Source organism: Nelumbo lutea, chromosome 3 (assembly GCF_056320005.1).
Source record: "Nelumbo lutea isolate HS-2025 chromosome 3, American lotus-T2T, whole genome shotgun sequence".
Lineage (NCBI taxonomy): Eukaryota > Viridiplantae > Streptophyta > Magnoliopsida > Proteales > Nelumbonaceae > Nelumbo > Nelumbo lutea.
The window spans coordinates 100775479-100802137 of NC_142686.1; the positions used below are offsets into that span (position 1 = coordinate 100775479).

Below are 26659 nucleotides of genomic sequence, written 5' to 3' on the forward strand. Positions count from 1 at the left end.
TCTTTCTAAACTTCCAGCCTTAGGAAATTCTCATGTGGTCGGCAGGATTAGACTCACATGAGAAGCCCTAGATCTTGCTTTGATACCAAGTAGACAATTCTGGACTGTGATCAGTCCAATTCCAGATGCAGATTTAAAAGAAAGAAAACTGGCAAAGACAGAAGAAGAATAGGAAGAAAGAAGAGAGGAGAGAAAGATGGGAGAAAGAGTGACTGGCTATATCTGCCGCCCCACTCATCTATTCTTTATAATAACATTAAAAGATGATAATTACATTTAAGTCCCTACTGCTAACATAGGCAAATAATAAAATAACTAATAAACTAGCTTTGCTAACAGCATCTTAACAACAACCTAACAACAAATATAAAACTAACTAACAGCAGCAGTGGGGACCACAATAAATAACTAACAACAAAAGTTATTGATCTGCAGAAACTTTTCTTTAGATAGATATAGATGAAAAGTAGAAGGGAGGATAAACAGGAATTAGAGATAATTTAGGAGATAAATAGGAATTAGGGAGAGGTAGAGATGATTTAGGAGAAAGTGCGGGATAGTTAGTTTTCTAATAAAAAGGAGAGAAAAAAAGGAGATAAGCCATGTTAGGTGGCAACTCCTAGTGCTTCTAGAGAGAATCTTGCACCCCCTCTAGAATTGCTCGGTTTGGGTAACGGAGCAAGGAGAGGACTGCTGACATGGCAAGCTTTACTTTGGTATATCTATAAATGGCAATTTCATAACTTTTGGATCAATTGAAGTTTCTTGGAATTATTTCTAGTTGTTGTTGTCTTAGGAAATAGGATGTTTTAAAGGGTCAAATTAGTTTTTTTAGCCATACAATAAAGTTTTTTTTATAGGGTGAATATGCAATCAGATTACTTTTCCATCAACCTACATTTTAAGGGGTAAAGCTTTTCCACGTTACATGATTCTGGTGTCATTAGATAGGTTATCAAGTGATCTACCCAATAAGACCAAACTCTTGTAAATTTGACATGCAACTGAATTATAATAGGGTGATTTGTAGAATAGTAAAAGTCAGGCAGGGATAATGTAGGCATAACCAGCTATAGAATTTGACCACTTTGTGAGAACTGGGAAGATTTAGATATGGGTATGGTGATAAAAAATATGTCCACATTTGGAGGCGATGCCTAAGCGACAAGGCACCCTTGGAGATTATAATTATAAAATAGACATTATTAAACTAAAGTCTTCATTTTGTGTGTTTATATACTAATTTCTTTTATTTTCTTATTTGTTAGGGTTTAATCAATAAAGACATTGCCAAATGCTGTATTGACACTTCAAAGACTACAAAACCTGAACCAATAAGGAAGAACTTAAAATTGTCTAATCAACACATTTTCTTCCAAATCTTCTTCTATAACAAAAATAGGGGTTCAGCTGCTATATTTTTGGAATTTTCGTTTCATTCTTCTTTTTCTTCTCATGAATATGATGTTTTTCTATAATTTTAACATAAAGTTTATACTTTTCTTATGAAAACTATGGGTAATTATCAAGGAAATACAGTTATTGAACCTAGGGAACTACCCTAGGATATACATTTTTTACTTCAAAAAAAAATCCATCACCTAGGCGACTAGGCAACAAGGCACCCCCTATCACCTAGCCTCACCTTGGCGCCTTGAAAACAATGATGCTTAAGATGCTAATGGTGATCTTTTAATTGATGTATATGTTCAGACTGGAAAAAAGGGGGTATAAGTAGGATAACCAATAAAGAGGTTTAAGTTTGTAAAAGTTTGTCATTATTCTTTATGGAAGGTGAAGATTTTGCAAGAAAGCTGTTCTTGAAGCTAAAAGAAAGAGGAAGTTTTAAGAATCTGGATGATCATTTGAACAAAAACTGTAGCACACTATAACTTAGGAATTTGAGTTTCTTTATTCCAGGGTGTAAAAGAATTTTGATGTTATTTGATGCTTTAAATTCACGATAGGGTATGGATATGTTTCTGGTAGAGAGGTTGTGGTTATGGAGAAAACTCACTGATGTTGTTGATTTTGATGTGGAAAAAGGAGAATTCCGAAGATAACATTGAGGTATTATAATAGGATACTTGAACTAGATTTTATCTTATCTTAGGGTGTTTGGAAAAAGGAGAATTCCAAAGTGAACAATGAGGTATTATGATAGGGCTTTTAAAGTGGACTTTTGTCTTATCTTAGGGTATTTGGCATATAGGATGGGTGGGAAAGGCTGGGTTGAGGTTGTCAGTATCCCTCTTTTGGCTGGTCCCTTACCACTTAATTCTGTACCTTCTTTTATTTGGGCAAAACTTTTCCTTATTGTTTTCAAAACAAAAAGTGTATGCTGGATATCACCTGTGGTTGTAGACTTGTAGTAATGCCTTATAAAACCTGACCTTAAATGTTCCCTCCATTTTTGTCAATAGCAGAAAAACAACAAAAATCATATTTTATTTATTCCACTAATTTAATTAGAAATGAAAGAAACGGAGGTAAGTCCACACCTAAGACAGCAACCAAGCAACATGGAAGTTTGACTGGAGTCACTAGACTTACCATTTAAATATCAAAATATTAGAACATAAAAGGGTTTGATACCCACAAAACCAACTCATGGAACACACAACACCACTTGGACTTAAACAAGAACAACCATATAAAGAATCTATTCCCCCTCTCCTACATTTATTCAAGCACTTTAATGTCCCACCTCATGTCAAAATAATAAAATATTGATGCTGGGCTTATCAGAATCATAGTTTTCAAGGTGCCAAGGCGAGGCTAGGCGACAGGGGGATGCCTTGTCGCCTAGGCGGGCGTAATAGTAGAAAATGTGTTGATTAGACAAAATTTTAAGTTCTTCCTTACTTATTGGTTCAGGTTTTAAAGTCTTTGGGGGTTCAATACAGCATTTATCAATGTTTATATGATTAACCCTAACAAATAAGAAAATAATAAAAAGAAATTAGTATATAAACACATGAAATGAATATTTTAGTTTAATAGTGCCTATTTTATAATTATAATGTCAAAAAATAAACAATAAAAAAGTATTTTATAATACATAGTACAAAACTGGTTAGCGATTAGGCAAGGCGAGCCTCAAAGGACGCCTTGTCGCCTTGACAACTATGCCCAGAATAGATAGTTTGGAAAAGGAATGACAATACTACAAAAACCTTTAGATTGAACAGCATTAGATTTACATTATCTATAGAAATGTCAGGTGTGGGAAACAAAGAATGATAAGAGTAATATCTACAACAGCATCAAATCAAATTGTTTTAAATATTTCATTGTAAGAGAAATTCTTGAAGATTTCATTTTTTTCTCTTTTCCTCATTTTAACCAAGCTTTAAAGACATGAAAACAGGAAAATATGAGTAAATATTAATAGTAGAAATTAAATTTTAAACATTAAATTATAATTGTAGGTCATTGTATTGCATGTGCTTTTCTTCTAATGGTAACAATTATAACAACAAAAAACTTTAGCCAAACTCTCATGATCATGGATCCTGATTGTCTTTTACCTAGTGGAATGGTAAACCAGGATTCATGTAGCCAACCCCATATAGTTGGGACAAGGCTTAGAGTGATGATAATGATGATGATGATTAATAATTACACCAAATAAGCCATTCAGGTAGAAAACTGACTTGATTGTTCGAAACATTCTGGACAGCAACTATTCCAGTGTTAGGAGGTGCCAGAGGACCCCAAAACATTGCAAGGCAGTGCATATGTTCAGGAGTGTATTTGAGCATACGATGCCGCCCATTCTTGTCTTCAATAGCATAAATAGGTGTAGTCTGGTAACGCCTCCAACCAATTGAAACAATGATTGGATCTCTAGTTTTCAATACTTTCTTGTGCCATCTATGCCGCTTTAATCTGACCTGGACAAGAAGAAGCAGAACCATCTCAATAAAGAACCAATATAATAGTGAAGTAGAAGATTTTTATCAGGAATAGTAATCAACAATTTCATAATAAAATAAAAAGGTTCAGAAAAAGATAGGAAAAGGAGAATACAAAAGACAAGTGACAAGATTCTACCCTTAACGTACACTAACCGAACCAAACCCCTCTCCCAATGAAATTCTACCTAGTCGAGCATATAAACCCTGTTCGTATAACCACAATACTTGAAATGCTAAGAGGCTAAACCTAATAGACATGATAAAATGACCAAAATATCTCTATTGTCCAAAAATACATTAAAATAGAAAATTAAAACACTGACTCTCTGTCTCCTGCATCAAAGAGACTTTAATATGTGTTTTAGCCCATGAAGCATTGTCATAATTTATTACAAGCCATCCATTAAAAAATGAATAATCAAGCAAACCAATGGATGATAAGAATCCTAGACCTTTAAAGGGAAAATAAAAGAGTGGTCGGAGGAAGGTGATATCAATGTGAGCAACAAAGGGGTGAGTTTCATGTTGAAAATGAAGAGACTAAAAGGAAAAATCAAAGAATGGAGTAGGGAAGAATTTGGGAGACTTGAAGAATCAAAAGAAAGAAGTGAAAAAACGATTGAGGGACTAGAAAAAAAGGAAGGCCTAAGAGAGTTTAGTGTGGAGGACAGATCAGAGAGATGGAATCTAAAAGTGGCTAGAAGGCCATTAAGTAGGGGGCGTGGCTAGAAGGCTTGGATTGACCAGATATAGAGGAGGACAATAGGCAGAGATTGAAAAAAAGGCTTGAGCTGGAAGAGATCAAGGAGGCTGTGTTTTCTATGGATAGAACAAAAGCTCCAAGCCCAGATGGTTTTACAATGGCTTTCTATCAAGACTGTTGGGATGTTGTGAAAGACGATCTTTTGCTAGTGTTTGAGGAATTTTATAGAAGAGGTGTGTTTAATCCGGGTCTAAACTCTACTTTTTTAGCATTGGTCCCAAAAAAGAAAGATGCATCCCACCCAAAGAACTTTAGGCCAATCAGTTTGGTGAATAGCTTGTATAAGATCCTAACAAAGGTTTTGTCTTTGAGAATGAAGGAAGCATTGCCAACAATAATCTCTCCAAATCAAGGAGCTTTTGTGAGGGGAAGACAAATTACTGATCAAATCTTGATTGCCAATGAAAGTGTGGAGAATTTTAGGAAGAACGGAAAAAAGGGAGTGGTTTGTATTCTTGATAAAAGTTATGTCCAAATTTGGGTTTGCGCCTAGGTGGTGTAAATGGAACATGGTATGCATTCGGAACTATCATTATTTATTTTTATTTTTTTGATAAATGATTCAAAACTATCACTATTCTGTGCTAGCGAATGGGACAATGGTGGGCTTCTTTCCAGCTGTAAGGGGAATAAGACAAGGGGACCCACTATCTCCTTTCCTTTTCACTCTGGTTGCTGATGTTCTAGGGAGATTGATTCATAGAGAAAATTCGAGGGACCTATTAAGAGGCTAGAGAATATGGAGGGAGGAAACCCCCCTTACCCACTTACAATTTGTAGATGACACAATCTTGTTCTGTGAAGGTGGGAATCTAAGGTACATCAGGAGCATGAAGTTGGTGATACAACTTTTGAACAAATGTCCAACCTAAAGGTGAATCTTGAGAAAAGTTGTATAGTGGGTGTGAATTTGGAGGAGGGTGAGATCAGGGAAAGCGCAGAATTATTGAGTTGTGAAGTTTCAGGATGGCCATTAACCTACTTAGGGATGCCTTTGGGTGTTAAACCAAAGATAGAGAGTTTCTAAAATCCGATGGTGGAAAATTTTGAAAAGAGACTTGCCTCTTGGAAGAAGAATTACCTTTCCCTTTGTGGAAGGATTACACTAATCAAGGCAACCTTAGATAATTTACCCATCTATTTCCTTTCAGTGTTCAAAATCCCAACAAAATAGATTGGAGAAAATGATGAGAGATTTCCTTTGGGAACCGAGGGGAGGAGAAGAGGGATCATAGGGTGAGCTGGGAGGTGGTGTGCAGAAGCAAAAATCTGGGTGACTTGGGGATTGGGAACATCAGGCAAAGAAACATGACTCTTTTGGGAAAATGGTTGTGGAGACTCCCAATAGAAAAGGAAAGACTATGGGCTAAAATAGTGGTAAGCATACATGGCATGGAGCAAAATGGATGGGATGTCGGAATTCGAGCTAGGACCACAAGTGTGTCACCTTGGAAAGCCATTCACGATCAGCTTCCAACTTTCTCTCCTCTCATCAGATATGATTTGAACATGGGCAATTCCATAAAATTATGGAAACAAATCTAGGTGGGGAATGCCCCTCTTATGGATTTGTTTCCTTCCTTGTATGCCCTTTCTGATTTTAAGAATGAGTCGGTTTCTTCTTTCATTACCCCTTCTTCCTCATCTTCTGGGTTTGGGTGGAATCTGGGCTTGAGAAGGGCTGTGAAAGATACAAACTTGAATAGTATCTTGAGCCTCCTTGGTCTCCTTGATAATGTTTTCTTGGACCCTACGAAGTTGGATTCTAGAATATGGACCCCCACCCCCTCTGGCACCTTTTCTTGTGCCTCTTTTTTCAAAGTTCTAAGTCAGCCCCCTAGCCCTATTCCCCCTCCCTTCCCGATCACTAAGGTTTGGTGTAGACCAATCCCCCCTAGAGTTGGTGGTTTTTGCTGGGGAGCTTTTCGAGAAAGAATCAATACTGGTGACTTGCTCCAAAAGAAGAGGCCCAAGACTTGTTTATCCCCTAACTAGTGTGTTCTATGTAAAGCGGATGGTGAAACTAGTTTTCATCTATTGGTAAATTGCCAGTTTGCTATTGTCCATTTGGGTGTGGGCATTATCCCTCTTTGGGGGTAGTTGGAATCCTCCCAACAAATTTGCAAAGCCTTTTTCCCCTTCCTTCTTCAGGTGCCGATTGAAAAGGGGAAGAACCATGTGGAGATGTTTGAGGGTTGTTGTATGTTGGGCTTTGTGGGAGGAAAGAAATTCCAGGATCTTCTTTGAAGAAGAGAGGGATAGTGAAGAATTGAGAGATTTGATCCATATAAGGGCAATACAATGGCTGAAATCTTCAGAGCTGTATACAGACTTCACAATGGATGATTTATTGAGATTGCTAACTGCACCCAGCCCAAAACAATGAGTGGGTGTTGGACCCCCCCCCCACCGGCTAGTTTTTTAAAACTTAACTTTGATGGGAGTAGTCAAGGGAATCCAGGACAATCAGGGATTGGAGGTGTGCTTAGAGATGAGAATGGACTGGTTTTAGCCTTGTTTTCAGGCCCAATTGGTGTGGGTGATTCTCTCAAGGCTGAGATTTTTGCAGTTCTAGAAGGAGCCCAAAGAGCTAAGGAGATGAATATTAGAAAACTCATCATTGAAGGGGACTCAGATGTGGTGGTAGGGTGGCTAAACAAAGAAAATAGCAGTTTATGGATGTACAATAATGAGAGGAGGAAATTTAGATGGCTTGTTCAAGAGATGGAAATTAAGATCTGCTAGGTGAAAAGGTCAGCTAACTCCTTTGTTGATGGGTTAGCTAAGCAAGGAGTTGAGAGGGAGTTAATGTTTTGGGCACAAGTGTAAATTTCTGTTTTTGTTCTTGGGAGCTCAAGCTCCAGCTAGAAGATAAAGAAAGTTTATCTTCATCCTTGTAATATTTTTGTGATTAATTAATGATATGTGGTTATTGATCAAAAAAATTCTAAAAGTGGAATTAAAGGATATTCTGAGGAAAGAAGGAAATCTCTTGAAGACAGAAATCAAGGTGCAAATGGCTTGTGGAAGGAGATGGCAATACAAAATACTTTCACTCTCTAGCAAATGGAAGGAGAAGGAAGAACTTGATCTCTAGTACAGAAGTTAAAGGCGGGGTGGTAACTTCAGAGGAGGAAATAACACAAACCTTCTTAGAGCATTTCAAATCAATCTTTGCCACCTTTGCCCTTAGGAGAGAGAAGTTCGGAATTGGAGAAGTTAGACTGGATTAGGCTACCAGCAGTGATTTAAAAGGCACACTAGCCTCACCTAGGTCCTAGGCGCAACTCTTTCATTGCGCTTCAGCCCAGGCATGCACCTTTTGAAAATTTGACTCTTTTTTGCTTTTTATTTTAACATAGCAGCTGGGTCAGGGGCTCCGCCCCTGGACCCCCATGTAACGCCCCTCGAGGCAAGCCCAAACAAGCTCCGAGAACCCCTATTTGCTAATATTTTTCATTCATTCATCCTAATAAAATAACTTTTTAGAAAGCAATTAAAATTATAAAATCATTATTTTTTATATGAGAATTAAGAATTTAAGACCCTAACATGGACTTGTTTGGGCTTGACTCGAGGGGCATAGCTCAAAGGCAGCTTGTAGAATCAAGAATGTATATGTTTTACATTACATTAGCTACTTGAAGTAATGCAATTGAGGAAAAAAAGAGAGGTAGGTGACAAGTGGTGTAGTTGGATTAGTAGGCCTATTAGCCTAGTGACAACCACCCAAAGGCAGCTTGATACCTAAGAAGAATGATGCCAACCGCCCAAAAGATTATAGGCCTATTAGTTTGGTGACAAGCATCTATAAAATTCTGGCTAAAGTGCTCTCGTTGAGGATCAAAACAATCCTCCCTTCTATCATTAGTGAAACCCAGGGGGCTTTCATTCAAGGGCGACAAATAACAAATCAGATCTTAATTGCAAATGAGTGTGTGGAGGAAATGAAAAGGTCTAGTAAGAGAGGTTTCATTTGTAAATTGGATCTTGAAAATGCCTATATTTGGTTGACTGGAAGTTTCTATTAGAGGTTATGCGAAACTGTGGATTTGGGGACAAGTGGTGTAGTTGGATTTTTGGGTGTATTAGTACTTGTCACTACTCTATTCTGGTAAATGGTATGGTGAGGGACCTTTTTCCAGTTTGCAGGGATGTCAAGCAAGGGGATCCACTCTCACCCTTCCTTTTTACCTTAGTAGTTGATGTGATTAGTAGGATCATTACTAAGGCTAACAGTGAAGATGCCATTTAGGGGTTGGAGAATAGGGAGACACCAAGTCCCTGTCACCCACCTTCAGTTTGCAGATGACCTAATGATCTTTTGTGAAAGAGGTTTTAGCGAAAAGGTAGCAAACCTAAAGGAGCTAACCAAAGGATTTGAAAGTATTTCTAATTTGAGATAAATTTGGAAAAGAGATGCATAGCGGGTATAAATTTGGAGGTAGGGGAGGTCGAGGCTATTGCGAAGTGTCTTGTGTGTTCCAACTCTGTTTGGCCTATATCATATTTAGGGCTTCCTTTAGGGGCAAATACTAGGGAGAGTAGATTTTGGACCCTAGTCATAGAAAAGTTTGAGAAGAGATTAGCCTCATGGAAGAGGAATTATGTTTCTTTACGAGGGAGAATTACCCTAATAAGAGCTACCTTGGCCAACTTACCTACCTATTTTTTGTCTGTTTTTAGGATACCAGTTAAGGAAGCTAGGAAACTGGAGAAGTTGATGAGAGATTTCTTATGGGATCCGAGACAAGAAAAAAGGATCGCTTGGTTAATTGGGAAATTGTGTGCAGAAGTAAAGAAGAGGGGGTTTGGGACTTGTGAGGGTAACTAGAAAAAATCAAGCTCTATTAGGGAAATGGTTGTGGCGATGGCCATTGGAAAGAGAGAGATTGTGGCATGAGGTGGTGGGAAGTATTCATGGGAGGCCAGAGAATGGATAGGATGCTGGTGTATCAAGGCAGCTAACCTAGCAGCACCTTGGAAGGCCATTCACAACACCCTTCCTCAATTCCTCAATTTTATCAGGTATGAAGTTTGTTCTGGCAACACTGTTCATTTTTGGGAGGATATTTGAATAGGAGACACACCTTTAAAGGATCTGTTCCCTTCGCTATTTTTTGTTTCTTTGCACAAAAAAGAGGTGGTCTCAAAATTTGTCTCACCTTCGGGAACACCCTTAGATCCTACTTGGGATTTTGGGTTTCGTAGAGGACTTAGGAACCTTCGCTTGTGCTTCTTTCTTCAAGCCCATCTCTCAACTTTCTACTCACAAACCCTTTCCGTCAAAAGAAATTTGGTGCAGGCCAGTTCCCCAAAAAATGATGGTGTTTTGTTGGGAAGTATTCCATGGGAAAGTAAACACTCTAAATAACCTACAAAAGAGAAGACCTTTCCTTTGTATTTCTCCTAATTGGTGTATCCTCTGTAGAGCTCACGATGAGGAATGTTACCACCTATTAATATCTTGTCCCTTTTCTGCAGAACTTTGGGCTTGGCTACTTTCGTTGTTTGGGAGTAGTTGGAGTCTACCAGTAGAAGTTCACATGCTCTTCAACCATTCTACCTTTTATTGGCCTACAACAATAGGGAGAATTATGTGGAGATGTGCTCGTGCTACCTTGATTTGGACTCTTTGAGAAGAAAGGAATATTATAATTTTTCAAGAAAAGGAAAGGAGCAGTTAGGAATTAAAAGATTGTGTGTTAAATAGGGCAATACCTTGGTTGAAGACCTTGGAAATCTTTCATCAATTCTCCTTTAATGACCTTTGGAGAAATTGGTCAGCAGTAGCAAGGTGTTCATCTCTAAGGACAAATCAATTACAAGCTAGTCTCCTTCATCCGAAGGCTCACTAAAGTTGAACTTTGATGGAAGTAGCATGGATAATCCAGGATTATCCGGAATGGGGGGTGCTTTGAGAAATGAGAAGGGAGAGATTTTGTTGCTCTACTCAGGTCCCTTGGGAATTGGGGACTCCATCAAGGCAAAACTTTTAGCTGTTGTGCAAGGGGTGCAATTTGCAAACCAGCTGGGGGTACAACTCCTAACAATCGAGGGGGATTCCAAAGTGGTGGTGGGTTGGTTGAAAAATCCTGAAGAGGCTATGTGGCGTTACAAGAATGAAATGAAGAAATTTAGTTGGTTGACAAGGAATATGTTGGTCGTTGTACAGTGGGTGGGGAGATCAGTAAATACTTTGTCAGATGTGTTAGCTAAAGGGGTAAATAGGGAAGAATTGTTTTGGGCTCAGTTGTGAATCTCATTTGAATATGCTTTACATGTTATGCTTATGTATTTTAATTTTAGATAATAGGTTTTTTTAAAATTTAAGTTTATATTTTTTATTAATATTATTTTTATATTTTTATTTTTGGCAATTTTTGAAGTTTCTGGCTTTTTTTTTTGTATTTTTAAGCCTTTCTTCAAAAAGGTGCATGCCTCACCTTGCACCTTGCGCCTCAAGCGCAAATTGGTCCCTGCACCTTGAGCTTTTAAAACACTTGCTACCAGAAGCCCCGGCTGCAATTCTAGAAAAAAGCTTCGGTGCAGAAGAGATACATGAAATAATGTTTTCAATGGAAAGCTCCAAAGCATCAGGACCCGATGGTCTCTTAATGGCTTTTTATCAGGATTGCTGGGAAATTATAAAAGATGACTTATTAGAGATCTTTGTGGAATTCTATCATAAGTGGAAAGTCTCACCGGGAGTAAATGCCACCTTCCTAGCACTAGTGCCTAAGAAGAAATAAGCCAAAACACCAAAGGACTACAGGCACACAAGTCTTGTTGGTAGCCTATACAAGTCTATAGATAAAGTGTTGGCGGGAAGATTTAAAACTATGTTGCCTCTAGTAACCTCCTAAAATCAAGGAGACTTTTGAGGAAGGCAGGCAAATAATTAACCAAATTCTAGTGGCCAATGAGTGTGTAGCAAAAAGAAAAGATACGAAGAGGTAGGCTTAATTTGCAAATTGGATCTGGAAAAGGCCTATGTTATGGTGGAAAAATAGGTCTGGGAGAAAGATGGAGGAAGTGGATCAATGGTTGTACTAGCTCAGCACACTTCTCAATTCTAATCAATGGTGTGGTAAAGGACTTCTTCCCAACTAAAAGGGGTTTAAGGCAAGGATATCCTCTTTCCCCTTTCTTGTTCACTCTCATTACAAAGGTTTCGAGTAAATTGATGCTAAGTCTGATCTCGAAATCCAATTCAAAGGGTGGAGAATTGGAAGAAATGAGGTTGTTGTGACGCATCTACAATTTGTTGATGACATAATCATTTCTCTGAATGTTGTAGAGAGCTCAATACAAGAAATTTGAAAGCCTTAGTTGACCGATTCCAAAGATTACCAAGCCTGAAAATCGATTAGGGGAAAAGTTGTGTAACTGGGATAAATTTAGGAGAGGAGTACATGTCACTTTGGCTGAAACCCTAGGTTGTGAAGGTGAGACCTAGGCTCCTAGAGTACCCAGGTATGTTGTTGGGAGGAAACCCTAGAGCAAGGAGTTTCTGGAAACCAATAGTGGAAAGGCTTGCTAAAAAATTAACCTCTTGGAAGAAAAATTATCTCTTTAGGGAGAAGAATTATGTTGATCAAATCCACCTTAGCAAATTTACCCACCTATTACCTTTCCACCTTTGGAATCCTGGTGAAAATCGCAAAGCAATTAGAAAAGTTGATGAGGGATTTTTTGTAGGAGCTAGGAGATGAAAAGAAAGATCATTTGGTGAAGTGGGAACATGTGTGCAATCCAAAGGAGCAAGGAGGCCTGGGAATTGGAAACCTGATTAAGAGGAATACAGATCTCTTAGGATAGTGGTTATGGAGATTTCCTTAGAGGAAGACAGATTGTGGCACAAGATCATTGAAAGCATTCATGGTGTTGCGAAAAATGGCTGGGATGCAAAACTGGCACCTCACACTTCTACAATTTCCCCTTGGAAGGCAATCTTTTAGGTACCACCTACTTTCTTAAATTCTATCCATTATGATGTGGGATGTGGGAACAAAGTCTTATTTTGGGAAGACCTTTGGCTTGGGGACCTACCACTCAAACTACAATTCCCAACACTATACTCTCTAACAAACCTCAAGAACAAACCAATCTCTAGGTTCAGTAGGCCTTCATCATGTGGTTTAAATTGGGATTTTGGGTTCAAAAGGGGGTTGAGGGACAATGAGTGTTAATCCCTTATCCTCCTACTCTCTCTTGGAAAAGGTTTTCTTGGATCAAAATCTCTTGGATGGGAGAGTTTGGTACCCCGCCTCTAATGGTCACTTATCCTATGCTTCTTTCTTTAACCTTCTAATTAGTTCAAAGCCTGTAGGGGTAAATCTCCCGGTGAGAGAAATTTGGTGCAAACCAATACCTCCTAAAGTGTAAGCTCTATGTTGGGAAACTTTCCTCGGGAAGATTAACACATGTGACATGCTACAAAAAAGAAGGCCAAATAATTGCCTCTCTCCTCATGTGTGTCTCCTTTGCAAAGCCAGTGGTAAGACCCTTCCTCATTTACTACTTTCCTATTCGTTTGTAACTTGTAATTGGGACTACTGCTCTCGTTTTGGTTGCAAATGGGTACCCCCTCAGGATGTTGTTAGCCTATTCAACTCCAATTTCTTGAGGCAACAAAAAAAAGGTGAAGATATCTATGGAAAATCACAAGACCAGCCCTGGTTTGGACCATCTGGGAAGAAAGAAACCAAAGAATCTTCCATGAGAGTAAATCAATGGAGGAAGTGATTGAATCCATAAGGATTGAATCTGCACATTGGGCTAAAACAATGGAGCTTTTCAGAGATGTTTCCACAAATGACTTATTATGGAAATGGACTGAAGTGGTACAAACAGATATACACAAAGTAGTAATAATGGAATGGAAACCTCCAAAGCCAAACAAACTGAAATTAAACTTTGACGGGAGCTCCTTTGGTAATCCGGGGAGGGCGGGTATAGGGGGAGTTTTCAAAAACCATCAAGGTGCAGTTGTGGTCTTATTCTCTAGGCCAATTGGATTTGGCGACTCGGTTAAGGCTGACACAATGGCTCTCTTACAACTTAAACTGGCAACACAGATGAGTGTTAGAGAGCTTTAAGTGGAGGGAGATTCCTTGTTGGTTATTTCTTGGGCACAACAAATTATTTCAGCTCCTCGGAAATTTAAATTTGCCTTCGGGGAAATTGACTACCTTGCAAAAAGTTGTAACACTAGTTTTGGATGGGTAAAAGAACAGCAAATGGGCTGGCAGATGTCCTCGCAAAACAGGGAGTGGACAGATCCACTCTATTTTGGGCAATGTTGTAATCTGTAATAGTAATAAGGGGCAAAACATAGACTGTCTTTGTACCCTTGTTTAGCTAAACTATATGCCAAACTGTTGCCAATCTTCTAACCCAATTAATTTGAATCAGCATATCTGGAGAGCCTTTTGAATCTCCTAGGCCATTCCTTAGGTGCCAAGAGACTCCTTCCCCTTTCCTTAACCAGTCCACAACTGTTTGGAGACACCTTCAATAAATTATCCTTTCCAGGCCCAAATCCTTAGCTTTCACAAGCCCAAATACATCAGCTAAGAATTCTGTAGATGCCACATCATTATGCCCAGCTGGACCCAAGAACAATTCACAAAAGTTGCCTTCCTCATCTCTGACAGGAGTGGTCTGGTCTACAGGGCATGGATTGCCCACACTGCTACCATCAAAGCTCAAGGGGCAGAGGAGACCAGACCACTGTTTCAACTTGTCTTCTAGAAGATAAAGCAACTATAATCCCCCAAGCTCTGAAGAAATCATCAATCTGAAAACCTGAGAACAAGCTCAAGGTCTTAACCCAATGAGACACTCAAAGGATTATGGCCTCAATCAATGCGTCTTTAGTTCTTTCCTTTTCCCCAAAGATTCTAGAGGTTCTTTCCTCCCAAACTGTCCAAACAACTGCTGCCCTTGTACATTTCCACATCAATCTACCTCTTTTAGTAGCACACCTGCAAACATAAGGGGAAAATAGCCCTTCCAAGTTAACAGGAGAGAGCCACCTACAACCAAAAAGTGAGGCAAACACTCCCATATAAAGCCAACAAAGGACAGGAGACTAAAAGATGAAAAGCAGTCTCACCATGAAGCTTGCACAAGCTGCACCAGTTGGGGGACAAACACCAATTTGGCCTTTTTCTTTGAAGCTTAACACAAGTATCAATGCAACCATGAAACACTTCCCCACAGCAAAGTTTAGCTTAATTCTTTGTTGTGTCAAAGGTACCCGCTCTTCTGCTCCAGCGATGATTATATCATCAACCGAAAACTCCTTAAAAAAATCATTGACTTTAACCCAATGTGTTATCTTAATGGTAATGTTGTCAATTAATTTGCTTTTTGACTTTTCTTTTGAAAACGGGGCAGCTGAAACTAGCCTATCACTTCTATTATGAAAGGATTATTGGCATGCTTTGTACTGTAATCGATTATTCTACACACAATTAGCAATCACAAAAAAAAAAGAAAAGAAAAGAAAATCTGAGCTAAGAGAGAAGACAGATTGTTGCAGATGTTTGCTAATTTTTTGGAAGATGGAAATAATTTTACTACTAGGAAAAGCTTTCCTCAAAGCAGCATACAGGCAGGATAAAGCAAGCAGCCAAAGGTCAACAGAACAAGAATGGAATTCATCTTGATACAAAAGAAAAGGAATCACCAAAAGAATTTGAAGCCTATAATCTACTAGAGAGGAAAAGCCCAAGCCCAAAAAATCTTTTTGAACGATAGCCCATTGAAAAAAGTGCTCTCCCCAGCATAAAATTGGTAGGTCCAGTTGCTAGCTCAGATGTCTTTTGTATAAGGCAGATGGATTTTAGAATGGCATCTTGGTGACCAGCAAGTTTGTAATCTACAATCAAATTAAGAAGTTCTTTTGATCAAAGGGCTTGGGCAGAGATGGAAGAATTGGAAATGAATTATGAAAGCCTGCCAACTATTTGTAGGATTTTCTTATTTTAGAGTAGATACTAACTAGACCTAAATTTTGGAAGAATAGTGTGGCATTGTAACATTATGTGAGATATACTTTGCAGAAAATTAACAGAATTAACTTTTTTTTAGAAAAGGTAAGGTAAATTTTATTAATACCAAAATAAATTACAAAGAGATCCCCCCAAGGAAAAACCTTGACGGGGTACAATCACTACACCACCCAGATTACAAATGCCAAAAGTTATTGGAATTCAGTCTAGCCCCCAATTGGGAGGCCTGAATCCCTTTAGTTGCCAACACCCAAGAGATTAGCTTTCCAACTGTTATCGAAATTAGTTCCTCCTGAGTTCTAGCAATATTGTAGAAAATCCTCCTGAGTTCTAGAATTTACATTATTGTTTCAGGAAAATTAGCATTATGTGAGATATGTCTTAAGATTTTTCACCCCAATCCTAGGGATATCACTATTAGCCTATGCTTTGGAATCATATTACATGGAGTCCAACCATTAGAAGATCTCTCTTGGATATAACGATGTTTTTATCAGATAAAGAAAATTTTATTTCTTGGATATAATCATGTAGCATGAAAATCATCCCACTGAGAAGAAAGAGGTCAAACATCCTAGCAAAAAATTTAAAAATTTCTTTAGCATAAGGATTATCACACTGGTATGGATGCATATTGATTTTAAAAGCACTCCACGTAACTTCAGATGCTAGTAGCAGCAAAACATCTTAAACTTTATTTCATCAATTCGTTGTAATTCTATTACTGATCAAGCATATTATCTTGATCTTCTATGGTTGCTTGTCCCTATAAACCATCTTAATTCTGGTTTATGGTTTTATAATTTCATGTTCATAGTTCAAATTAAGAAGCATAATAAAGTAATTAATCCAGATCTTCATGCATGCACAATAAATAGCACATTGAATTAAGATAAAATAAATAAACAGTGATAAAAAATAAATAGCACATTGCAATACTATGGTTAAGTAAATTCGTGTCAAATAGTAATACAAAAAAAAAATCAGAAGAAAAGACAAGATATTTGTAGGGCCTAACCTGCATACATCCAACACTTTCCTCCCCAAGACCTATGCCTCCAACCAGAATAGGATGGCAGGGATCAAAATGTTCAACCATCTCATAAGGAACATCATGAATCTCTAACCTCAGATAAGTCCCTGTCCTAAAACCCTCTATATCCAATCGAGTAGCCTCATCAAGATCATTAAGTTCAGCCATATTCATTTGTTTCTGAAGTTCAATCTCCTCTTTCAACTGCAAAATATGACCCATTGTTAATCTCTTGTGTTAAAATAAATGCACCTGTTCAAATAGTTAGCAGCTTTACCTTGTCAAAATATCCACCATCCTTGTCTTGATTTCGGTGGAACTTGGTCTCATTATTTTCATCGTTTTCTTCATCTGATTGCCCAGATCCATCATATGTAAACTAAAGTTAAGGTGAGGCAATCTTTGAAGGCATTTATCGTAAAAAGTTAAAAAAATAAAAAAAAAACAGAAGGATGAAATTTCCATATACAGTGAAAAACAACAGAGCAACTTGGCCTCACAATGACAGTTTATCATAAGCTCAGTTTTTAATTAAATCCTAAACAATGACAGAGAGAAACTAATAATGAAGAAATTGCTACAAGGAAAAGGATATTCAGCATCAAATTTTGCACGAAGTGCAAGCTTTTTAAGTCTCCGATCCTCAATTTCCACATCATCTTCTTTTTGCATTGTATCATGGCATTCAAACTTCTCTCCCGTTTCCAAATCTTCAAACTCACCATAAACAGCATCATCATCATTATCATTTTCACCGTTAGCATCTGAATCCTGACCTCTGCGAGCAGCTTTTGACCAATCTCCAGTGACAAAACGATCACGAATGCTTTCGATAAGCTCTTGGTCTTTCCATTTTTTGAGTTTTGTATGATTTGTGAGTTTGGAACAATCCTCCACATTGACATTATCACCATCCAATTCTTCACTAAGTTTCTGCAATGCATATTAACAACAATAAAAATATGGCACAAAACATCTGGCTTAGTCAGAAAGTCTAAACATGAACTCATTAGTTGAAGGGCCCTCAAAAATTAAAAATGCACCATCTGGCTTATCAAATATGTGTTCCTATTTAGGTAAGAGAAGTAAAATGTGGCATGAGCATCTTAGCAAGTACCTTTTTGCCTTCTCCTTTTGGCTTAAAGAAGTCATCATCCTCGCTTAATTCATCCTCACCATCACCCCGTTCCTCAGCAACAGAGGTTGTTGACTTCAATGTAGATTTACCATACACAAGTTGCATAAGATTAGTAGTCTGTCTCAATACAGTTCGTTCCATCAATGACTCTTTCCACTTTGAAGCATTTCCCATCTCATCATCTATAATAGCATTAAGACAGAAGCAAAGAAGAAATACAAGGGCCTTATGAGAATGAACCAAATCTAACAAAAAAGAGGACCGACCAACACTCCAGGAAAAGATAATGAATGTTTCTTAGCACCAGAACATGTAAGTTTCAACAAACAAAATATTCACAATTTGTCAGAAATCCTACCTCCTGAAATGTCATCTTCTTTGCCTTCCTCCAAAAAGTCCGATTCTGCAGATGATTGACTATCTGTATCATCTTCATCCTCGTCATCAGAATCCTAAAATGAAGTAAAATTCAAAATATGAGTATATGTCACAACTATACTGATGCTTGATGTAACAAACAAAACCTTCAAGAGCATAACCAAAATTTAAACCTATTCTATGGTATTATCAAGCTGAGAATGTAAGAGTCTAATAGGAATATGTTTTGATTTGCATTGTAGCTTGAGTATCAAGAAGTTGATTGGAACATATATAGATTCATATGGTCAAAAAAATTTGCATTATCAGATGCCTACTTTATTATCTTAGTTTCAGGATTTACAAGTCAAAATGATCGAAATATCAAATATTATGTCTACTTGTTCCTCCACCCTAAAAACCACCCCAAGAGAGAGAAAGAGAGGAAAGTACTTGGGCCTAAATGATACCATGACTTTCAAAGAAAATGTGGCTAAATTGACATTGGCATAATATGAAAAGGTTTTTTTAGTGAAATGACTAGCAATCACTTTTGCAAAACAAATAAAAGTAACAAAGAAGTTCCATCAAGGAACCATGTGGTTCAGGAAACAATGAATGATACATTCATGCGGTACCACAAACTGAGGAAAATAAGAGGCAATGAAATTTCACTATGCCCAGAGAGAGTCAAGAGACTAGCATCATTTGCAAAGATCCAAATACCACTCAAGGTCCTTTGCTCTTATATGTATTCCACTAATTGTTTTTGTGTATCAACATCTGGCCATACCAAACCAATTTATGTAAGAAGCATATAAAAAGAATAGAAGCAAATGCACTAGTAGAGAGTCTAGAGACACTTGGCAATATGCACACACAGTGAAATAAACACAGCAACCAAGGAGTTCAAGTGGAATTCTTCAGATGGGATAAAAAGGTGAAAATGCACTATGGCAATCATCTAGTATATATGATAATTTATTAAAAAGGGAAAAAAATATGTGTAATAAAGGAAAGCACATTATTACCTTGTCATCACTTTGATCATTGCCACTTTCCGAGACAGCTTTTCTCCTTATCCTTCCATTGTGAAACTCAATTTGTTCTTTTAAATCAGATTTTAAATATTTCCGATGTTCTTCGTCTCCATTTTCTTCCCATGCATTATCACTTTCTCCATCAGAATCATCTTCACTATCCATAACTGGCTCTCTTTTGCTAGTTTCATCTTGCTCTGAAGATTCAGAACTATCCTGACCTCCAGCATTATTTTCTTCATTAATCCAATTGGCTTCATTTTCTTCTCCAGATTCACTTTCTTCTGACGACTGTGATCCAGCCATATGCTCCATGGCCTCATCACGCCCCTCCAGAGGAGCATCTCTTACATTGCCACCATCTGATGTAGGAGGTTTCCTACTGAAAAGAGAAATGAAGCTGTTTTCTAGCTTTTCATCGATCGAGTATTTTGTTTTCTGAAGCGATTTCACCAAAACTTCACCTACATCACGTTCCTTTCCTGATAATAAAAGCACACAACCATCTTTTCTGATCAAAAAAAGAAAAGCACACAACCATCTTAGCAGAACAAGATGAAAGAAGATGATCAACTTGCAATTAAAATGAATCAACTCTGTGCTTACTCCAAGAAGATAAATTCAGTAATAATTCCATTTCTATTCACAATGACTGGTAACCAAAGCAACTACATTTAACATCACACAGATGGTTTTCTAATTTTAATACTGAATCAGGGAATCAGGTAAAAGAAATAAGGCAAAGAAAACTAAGTAACTACCTTTCATGCAATCAGGAAAAAATATAAAAAATGCAAATATTAGGAAAATATGAATACCCTTTCGTGCCACTCCATTTTCATCAACATTGGAAAACTGAACCAGGTGATCGTTAATGTTAATGTAGACAGCATCCTTATCATATAGAAGATCCCCAAGCCCAGACATAGGTGCATAGAAAAGTTTCTCTTTCTCACGTAGTCCCTTTTTTTTAGCAGCTGATGGTAAAGGACAAGGATCAGCCAAGCATGTCACACCAGCTAGGCTGCAATCACCTACACCAGCAATATGCACCTGCAGAAACCACAATTGAGTTTGTATATTCACCCATTTGTAAAAACATTCACATTTCTAGATGAAAAACTAGTTTTTTAAAGAGGAAAAGACTAGTAAATTAATAATGGTCTAGTAGATTGTGATAACATAAGCAGTGATAAGAGTGAACCCAATACAAAACAACATCCTACAATTTCAATAACCTCACCAAAAAAAAGTGGTGGAAGCCATGCATCAAGTACAAAAGTGAATTAGAACTTCAGTCTCCCATTGTTGCTTTTTTTCTGGCACAGTGTTTTAAAAGGCATCAGTGGGCTTGCCTCAAGGCAAGGCTCAAGGAAATTTCCTTGGGATCACTCCTCAAAGTATAAGAAGCACGCATTAACTTTCTGAATTCTGATGCATCTTTGCTGCACAAATTAATTACAGTAGGGTTGCCATCAAAACACCCAGTTAAAGAAAAATGCCTAGTTTCATGGGTGTCTGTTTATGATTTGTTCAAGTACTTGGGCTTACACCTATTTGAAGTTTTGATTTACACTAAAAGCTCTATAATAGTAGGATTTGTAAGAAGTTAAGAACACAATTATTTTTTTAAGATTAACCTTTGTCTATATGATGATCAATCCATTTATACATACATATTTGTCAAGGTGACAAGGCACTCATGGAGGGTTGCCTCACTTTCTTTTTTGTTTTTGATAAGTAAAAAAGAAAACTCATTAATAAAATTAAAAAAATACATCAATGATAGGTGTTAAGGCAACACCTATAAAAAGAAACAGAACAATAAGAAATATAATTCAAGACTCCAACTCATGATCAATCCATTTATACATACATAGTTGTCAAGGCAACAAGGCACTCACGGATGCCTCATTTTCTTTTTCTTTTTTTGATAAGTAAAAAAGAAAACTCATTAATAAAATTAAAAAATACACCTATAAACAGAAACAGAACAATAAGAAATATAATTCAAGACCCCAACTCATGGATTTGCAACCCCACCACCTCCACCATCTTATCCTAGATCTACTCCCACTGGATGAAATACCACAAACAAAAACAAGGCCCAAACTATTGCAAATTTACTACAGCCGAACTAGAAGAACCAACTTCGACTCCTTGACTTCATAGATTCCTCAAATCCTTATTAACATTACTCTTGTACCATTTCAAAAACCTCCTAGCAGTCTGGGAAATCAGCCTCTTTTTGTCAATCCCTCTTAAATTCCCCTGCAAGATTCTTCCACTAACCTCTTTAATCTTCTTCAACCCAATCATTTTCCATCTCTTCTCCTTCATCCCACTCCTCTCGTTCCTCCGAATTGTATTTTTCTTATTCATTTCTTCCCTTCTGCTTCTTTTAAATTGCTCTATTGCTTTCCTAACCACGTGTCTCTCCACCAGCTTCTCAATCTCCACCCTCTTCTCCCCTACCTTTTTCCATCGGGGTTTCCCCCTCCTCATTGTGCACCAACACCACATTCCCCTCTTTTAAGTGATACTATAATATACTTGCATATTATAACACAACAAGCATTATAATATACTTTTATATTATAATACATGTCTTCTTGTTGTACATGTTTTGATATTTACTTTACCTGTTCTCAAAAAAATTATAATATACCTTTATATTTTTAATTTTTTTGAGATTATAATAATAAAACAAATATTGTTAAACTAAATTACTCAGTTTGCGACTTAAAATGCTAATTTCTTTTCTTTATTTTCTTATTTGTTAGGGTTCAATCAATATGTATGCTGTCTTGAACTCTCGAAGACTTCAAAACCTGAACTGATAGGCAAGAAAGAACTCAAAATTTTGTCCAATCACCACATATTGACTATTTTTCTTCTTTCATCCTTTCTTTTCTTCTTTTCCTAGGACAAAAATAGGGTTCAGCCCCCTATTTTCTGAAATTTCATGAATATGTTCATTTTCTATGTTTTAAATGAAGTCTATACATTTTTATGAAAATTATAGACAATTACTAGTGAAAGATGGTTGCTGCGTGCTAGGAACTCAGGAAATTACCCTAACTTTCGATTTTTAGTCATAAAATCCACTGCCTAAGCGACTAGGCGACAAAGTGCCCCCTGTTGCCTAGCCTCGCCTTGGCACCTTGAAAACTATTATATAAGGATATAGTCCTTTTGTGCATTATACCATGCTTTTTTCTCACACTTCCAGGCTTCGCTTCACATAATGAAACATCCTCGTGCCTTAACTCATGTCCACCTTTTAAAACATTAGATCAGTGCTATCCAAGTGTTCAATTATTTACAAGTCTAGCTTTATTCTTTTTTAATTTGTTGCATCCAATTGTGCTAATAAAAGTGAGTACACACCAGTTTGTTTCGAAATTGAAGCAGATATACATAATTAATTATTTGCACAAGACCTTTATCACTAGATTTCTAAATTCACTAAACAGATCACTGATCAAGATGGTTTACAATTGACCCAGAATTCTACCAAGAGGTTCTTTATCAGCAACAATGTTCTACCAATAGAGAGGGGATAAGAATCCAAAACTTATGTAGGAAAACAAAAAAAAAAGATTAATTATAACAAAAAAGTAGACTCCTTTAACAAGAGGCTATTAAAGCATCCAAGTTGCAACAGAATATTGTTAAAAAAACAATAAATCCTTTATCCAAAGATATAAGGTGTAATAAACATTGTGACAAATGATGATAGCGCTCCATATACCCTCTCTAATATCTTAAATTCTCAATTTTTACAAATTTAAAACAAGAAAACTCTAGCTGTAGACTGATCCCAAAAAGAAAACTCAAACTATAGAGATTTAAAAGTATGTACCTTGGCGCCTTTCTTCATATTACAACCTCTCAAGTAACCATATAATGTTACATTTCTATCACATTTTTTGTTCATGTGCACCCTTTCTGGAGGGGTAACATCTTCAAAACGATCTACCAATACATAAGGATGTGAAGCCCTCCACGATAAAGGATGAAATTTCATGACTGAGATGAATCTCGCAAGGTTGTGAATTTCTCGTTTCGGATACCTATTCAGTTAGTAGGAGAATAAGAAACCAGTTAGATGAAGAATTGCTGTATTTTCTCTTTGCAAACAAATTGTCAAAAAAAGAGTTGGAGATAATATTCATTTTCAAGCAATACAAGGATTACGTGTTGCAAAAATGAACTCATTAAGACTTACTTCCCATGAATAAGGCCAGATAAATAGAATAGCTTAGCTCCATCATATATTTCAGTCCAGAACCGATGCTTGAGGCGTTGCTTAGTATTCTTCAGTTTTTTTACATCCTTAAACTTATCTAGATGTGTAAGAACTCCCATAACTTTTGGGAATCCATGGACTTGCAAAATATTAAGGAATTCAAAAGTCTCCTGCAAAAGCAGTGAAACCAACTTGTAAAGAACAAACCAACAAGGTATGCATATGGATATATACTACAATTGAATATCAATGCTCAATAATATGTGCATTGATTCATGAATAGTTTATTATTTCTTTTTCTGTAAAGATCAATAGTTTCTTGGTTTTCATTTGCACCTGTTCCCATGTGCTAATATTCAGGGATCTTTTATAATAAAAAGAAACAATTATTAAAAAAAAGTACAAAAGAAGGTAATAAGGAACCACCCTACTTAATAACAGAGATCCAACCTTCCCCACCTCAGAAAACAAAAGACTCCAACCCCCCCACCCAAAATATTTGCCACCAATTAGCATTAAAACTAGAATCCAACCAACATGTAACTGGGACATCCTACTGATGAACACTGGACTCCAAATTGGAACCACTCAAATGTTTATCCACAAACTCAGCTTCTTTATTGACTTGATTAAAACCCGTCACAAATCTCCTCTAATCAGCCCTCTTAATTTTCTTCACCCTCTTATGAAAACCAACCCCAAATAACCACCACCCCCAAATTCTGGAAAAAATTTTCAAAACTTGGATAGCTCTTTGATATTCTCCCTCTGTTGTCTGTTCCTTATTCTCAGATCTATCAATCAAAGAACTTCCTTGTGCTCCCATGATCAAAACATCATTATTCCCTTCTGTTAATATTCAAAGATATTGGGCCACCTTTTTTCTCTTTTCAATGCTCAATAATGGCCCTCCCCTCCAGTATATCTCTCATCATTTTTTTTCAGATGGCTTAGTTCCCCTAAAAGAAAAAGGGAAAAAGATAATGTAGAGAACCATGTGAGAAGAAAGAAATGATTGAATCATGAATAAGGGGAAAACTCAAAATGTGCTTGGCTGCGCACTAGAAACATGTTTGGATATTTGTTTATTGATTTTATTATTTGAGGACAGACTCATAGGTCCATCAACATCCAAATGAGCTAGAAACATAGGAAGGAATGTTGAATCCTAGGTAAATGGCATCGGCGCTTCCAATGTGAATGTAGTAGTCCCCACACCTCTATCATCAGCAGCAACAATATGAATTTATTAACATTAACAGATGTTAATAGCAAGCTACACATACATCAGTTCTTCACTCCAATCCTGTAAAGGTATAATTCGAACATACAACATCTACATTCCATTTGTGCGCTATGGCTTGGGTAATAAGAACCTAATAAAATTCATGTCTCTCTCAAGACAAGGAAGATGTCCCCTCCTTATTTAGAGATGGACATGGCTTATTCCTTGTTCCCAACTTCGTATGCTGAAAACAAGTAATGCTTATATCTGTAAACTGCAGGCATGAAACAACCACTCTATCCCTCCCTATTCCATGACCTGTTAACAGGCCAAATCTAGTTGCTTAAAACATCTGCGACGAGAACAAACAAAAAGGATAAAGCAGATTCCCTTGCCATAATTACCAATTTTGCCTTCTGAAAACTTTGCTTGGCTGTTACCATGTAAAACACATGTAGACACCAACACAATACTTAAGGGGACTCATCCCTCTGGCACATCTGTGCATATGTGACTAAAGAACCTCATTCTTGGGATAAAATTTTGACATGAATTCTAAATTTGTAATACTTGATAATTTGGTATAACTAGTCTTTGTTTGCTTGGTATCACTTGTACCATTTATGCATCAACATCTTATTCTTTTTTGAACAATTATCTTATTACTTATAATAACATAAAAAGATATAGCACTAGAAAATATAACTTCAAACTAAATCATAGAAGCCAAGTTCCCAATCTTTTTCTTTCAGGCTTGCCAACTCCCAGGTCTTCTGGTGTAAAAAAAAAAAAAATATATATATATATATATAATAATAATAATAATAATAATAATAATAGAATTCTTAATGACAAAATCCATCTGCAGTAGTGAAAACCAAAAGCTATAACACCTATATGTATAAGAATTTTCAGTTCAAATCTCAGTTTTATGCCTTACCATTTCAAACCCATAACTTCCATCAATAAGTAGGAGCGCCAGATCAGCAAATTTTGCCGCATCAATCATCCCAGTAATATCATTGGGGCACTCCACAAACTGTAGCCGCCTTTGCTTACCTGATGCCAACAATTAAGTTCATCGCAAGCAGAAGCCAAATTGAGCCAATCAGAAACATGTTTATATGGCAGCATACTCCGTAACCACTTTGAAACTATTGATTGACCTCCACAAATTAAAGCTTAACAACAACATCACTTTCAGTACTTTACTTGAGAACAAAGGCAAAATGTAAACCTGACACAATTGCAATTGGGCCTCGAACCTCAGGTAAGTTTTGCTTTGTATAATGCTTTACAAGAGACTTTATCAAAAGAGACTTCCCCACCTGCAACCAAGCATGTTTAAACTACTTCAGCAAACATGTCACTCATGTTTCAGATTGACCCAGATGCAAATTTTGGATTTTCATCGGATAGTACCCCCGGTTAGTTCTCAAAGATACTCGAAGTGATAGCTCAAGAGCAATTGGAAAGCAGTGGATAATACCTTTGGGGGCCCATGTACGACAACTACATATGGAGCTGGTTCTCCAGTCGAACGATCAATAGTCGGGATATGAAGTCTGCGCTGCTCTTTCTCTACAGCACGCGCTTGCAATCGCTTGGCCTTTACAGATGAGTTGAACGCAAATGCCTATAACCAAAAAAAAAACAATAAATAAAATAAATAATGAATAAAATCAAACCGTAAAAGCAAATTACTAACAGCTACTGAAACTCTGAAACATATTCGACTGAAGGGAGGGGCGAACCTTAGGATTCTGTTTCTTCTCCTCAGTGATGTCCCGCTTCTTCTTATCCGCTTTTTCCTTTTTCTTGGCGGAGGCACCCGACTGACGAGATCGATGGGACTTGTGAGGCTGCTCTTGACTACCAGATATGACCGCCATTGCCACTTAAACCCTAAA

General features: G+C 37.2%; 1 protein-coding gene across 3 annotated transcripts in view; it reads right to left on the bottom strand.

Annotated features, from left to right (window-relative positions):
- The window catches only part of LOC148867173 (P-loop containing nucleoside triphosphate hydrolases superfamily protein), a 40021-nt gene that overhangs the window by 7824 nt on the left and 5538 nt on the right, over positions 1-26659 (bottom strand). For all 3 annotated transcript variants that reach the window (XM_088980578.1, XM_088980576.1, XM_088980577.1), the window contains exons 3-16: positions 26504-26654; positions 26239-26385; positions 25987-26077; positions 25690-25808; positions 23504-23694; positions 23138-23348; positions 20091-20325; positions 19264-19754; positions 18234-18327; positions 17855-18057; positions 17329-17670; positions 17015-17107; positions 16723-16941; positions 3657-3896 (exon numbers count right to left, since the gene is read on the bottom strand). In XM_088980578.1, the coding sequence (XP_088836704.1) occupies positions 3657-3896; positions 16723-16941; positions 17015-17107; positions 17329-17670; positions 17855-18057; positions 18234-18327; positions 19264-19754; positions 20091-20325; positions 23138-23348; positions 23504-23694; positions 25690-25808; positions 25987-26077; positions 26239-26385; positions 26504-26641 (2814 nt within the window). In that variant the 5' untranslated portion in view covers positions 26642-26654. The remainder of the gene's footprint in view (positions 1-3656; positions 3897-16722; positions 16942-17014; positions 17108-17328; positions 17671-17854; positions 18058-18233; positions 18328-19263; positions 19755-20090; positions 20326-23137; positions 23349-23503; positions 23695-25689; positions 25809-25986; positions 26078-26238; positions 26386-26503; positions 26655-26659) is intronic.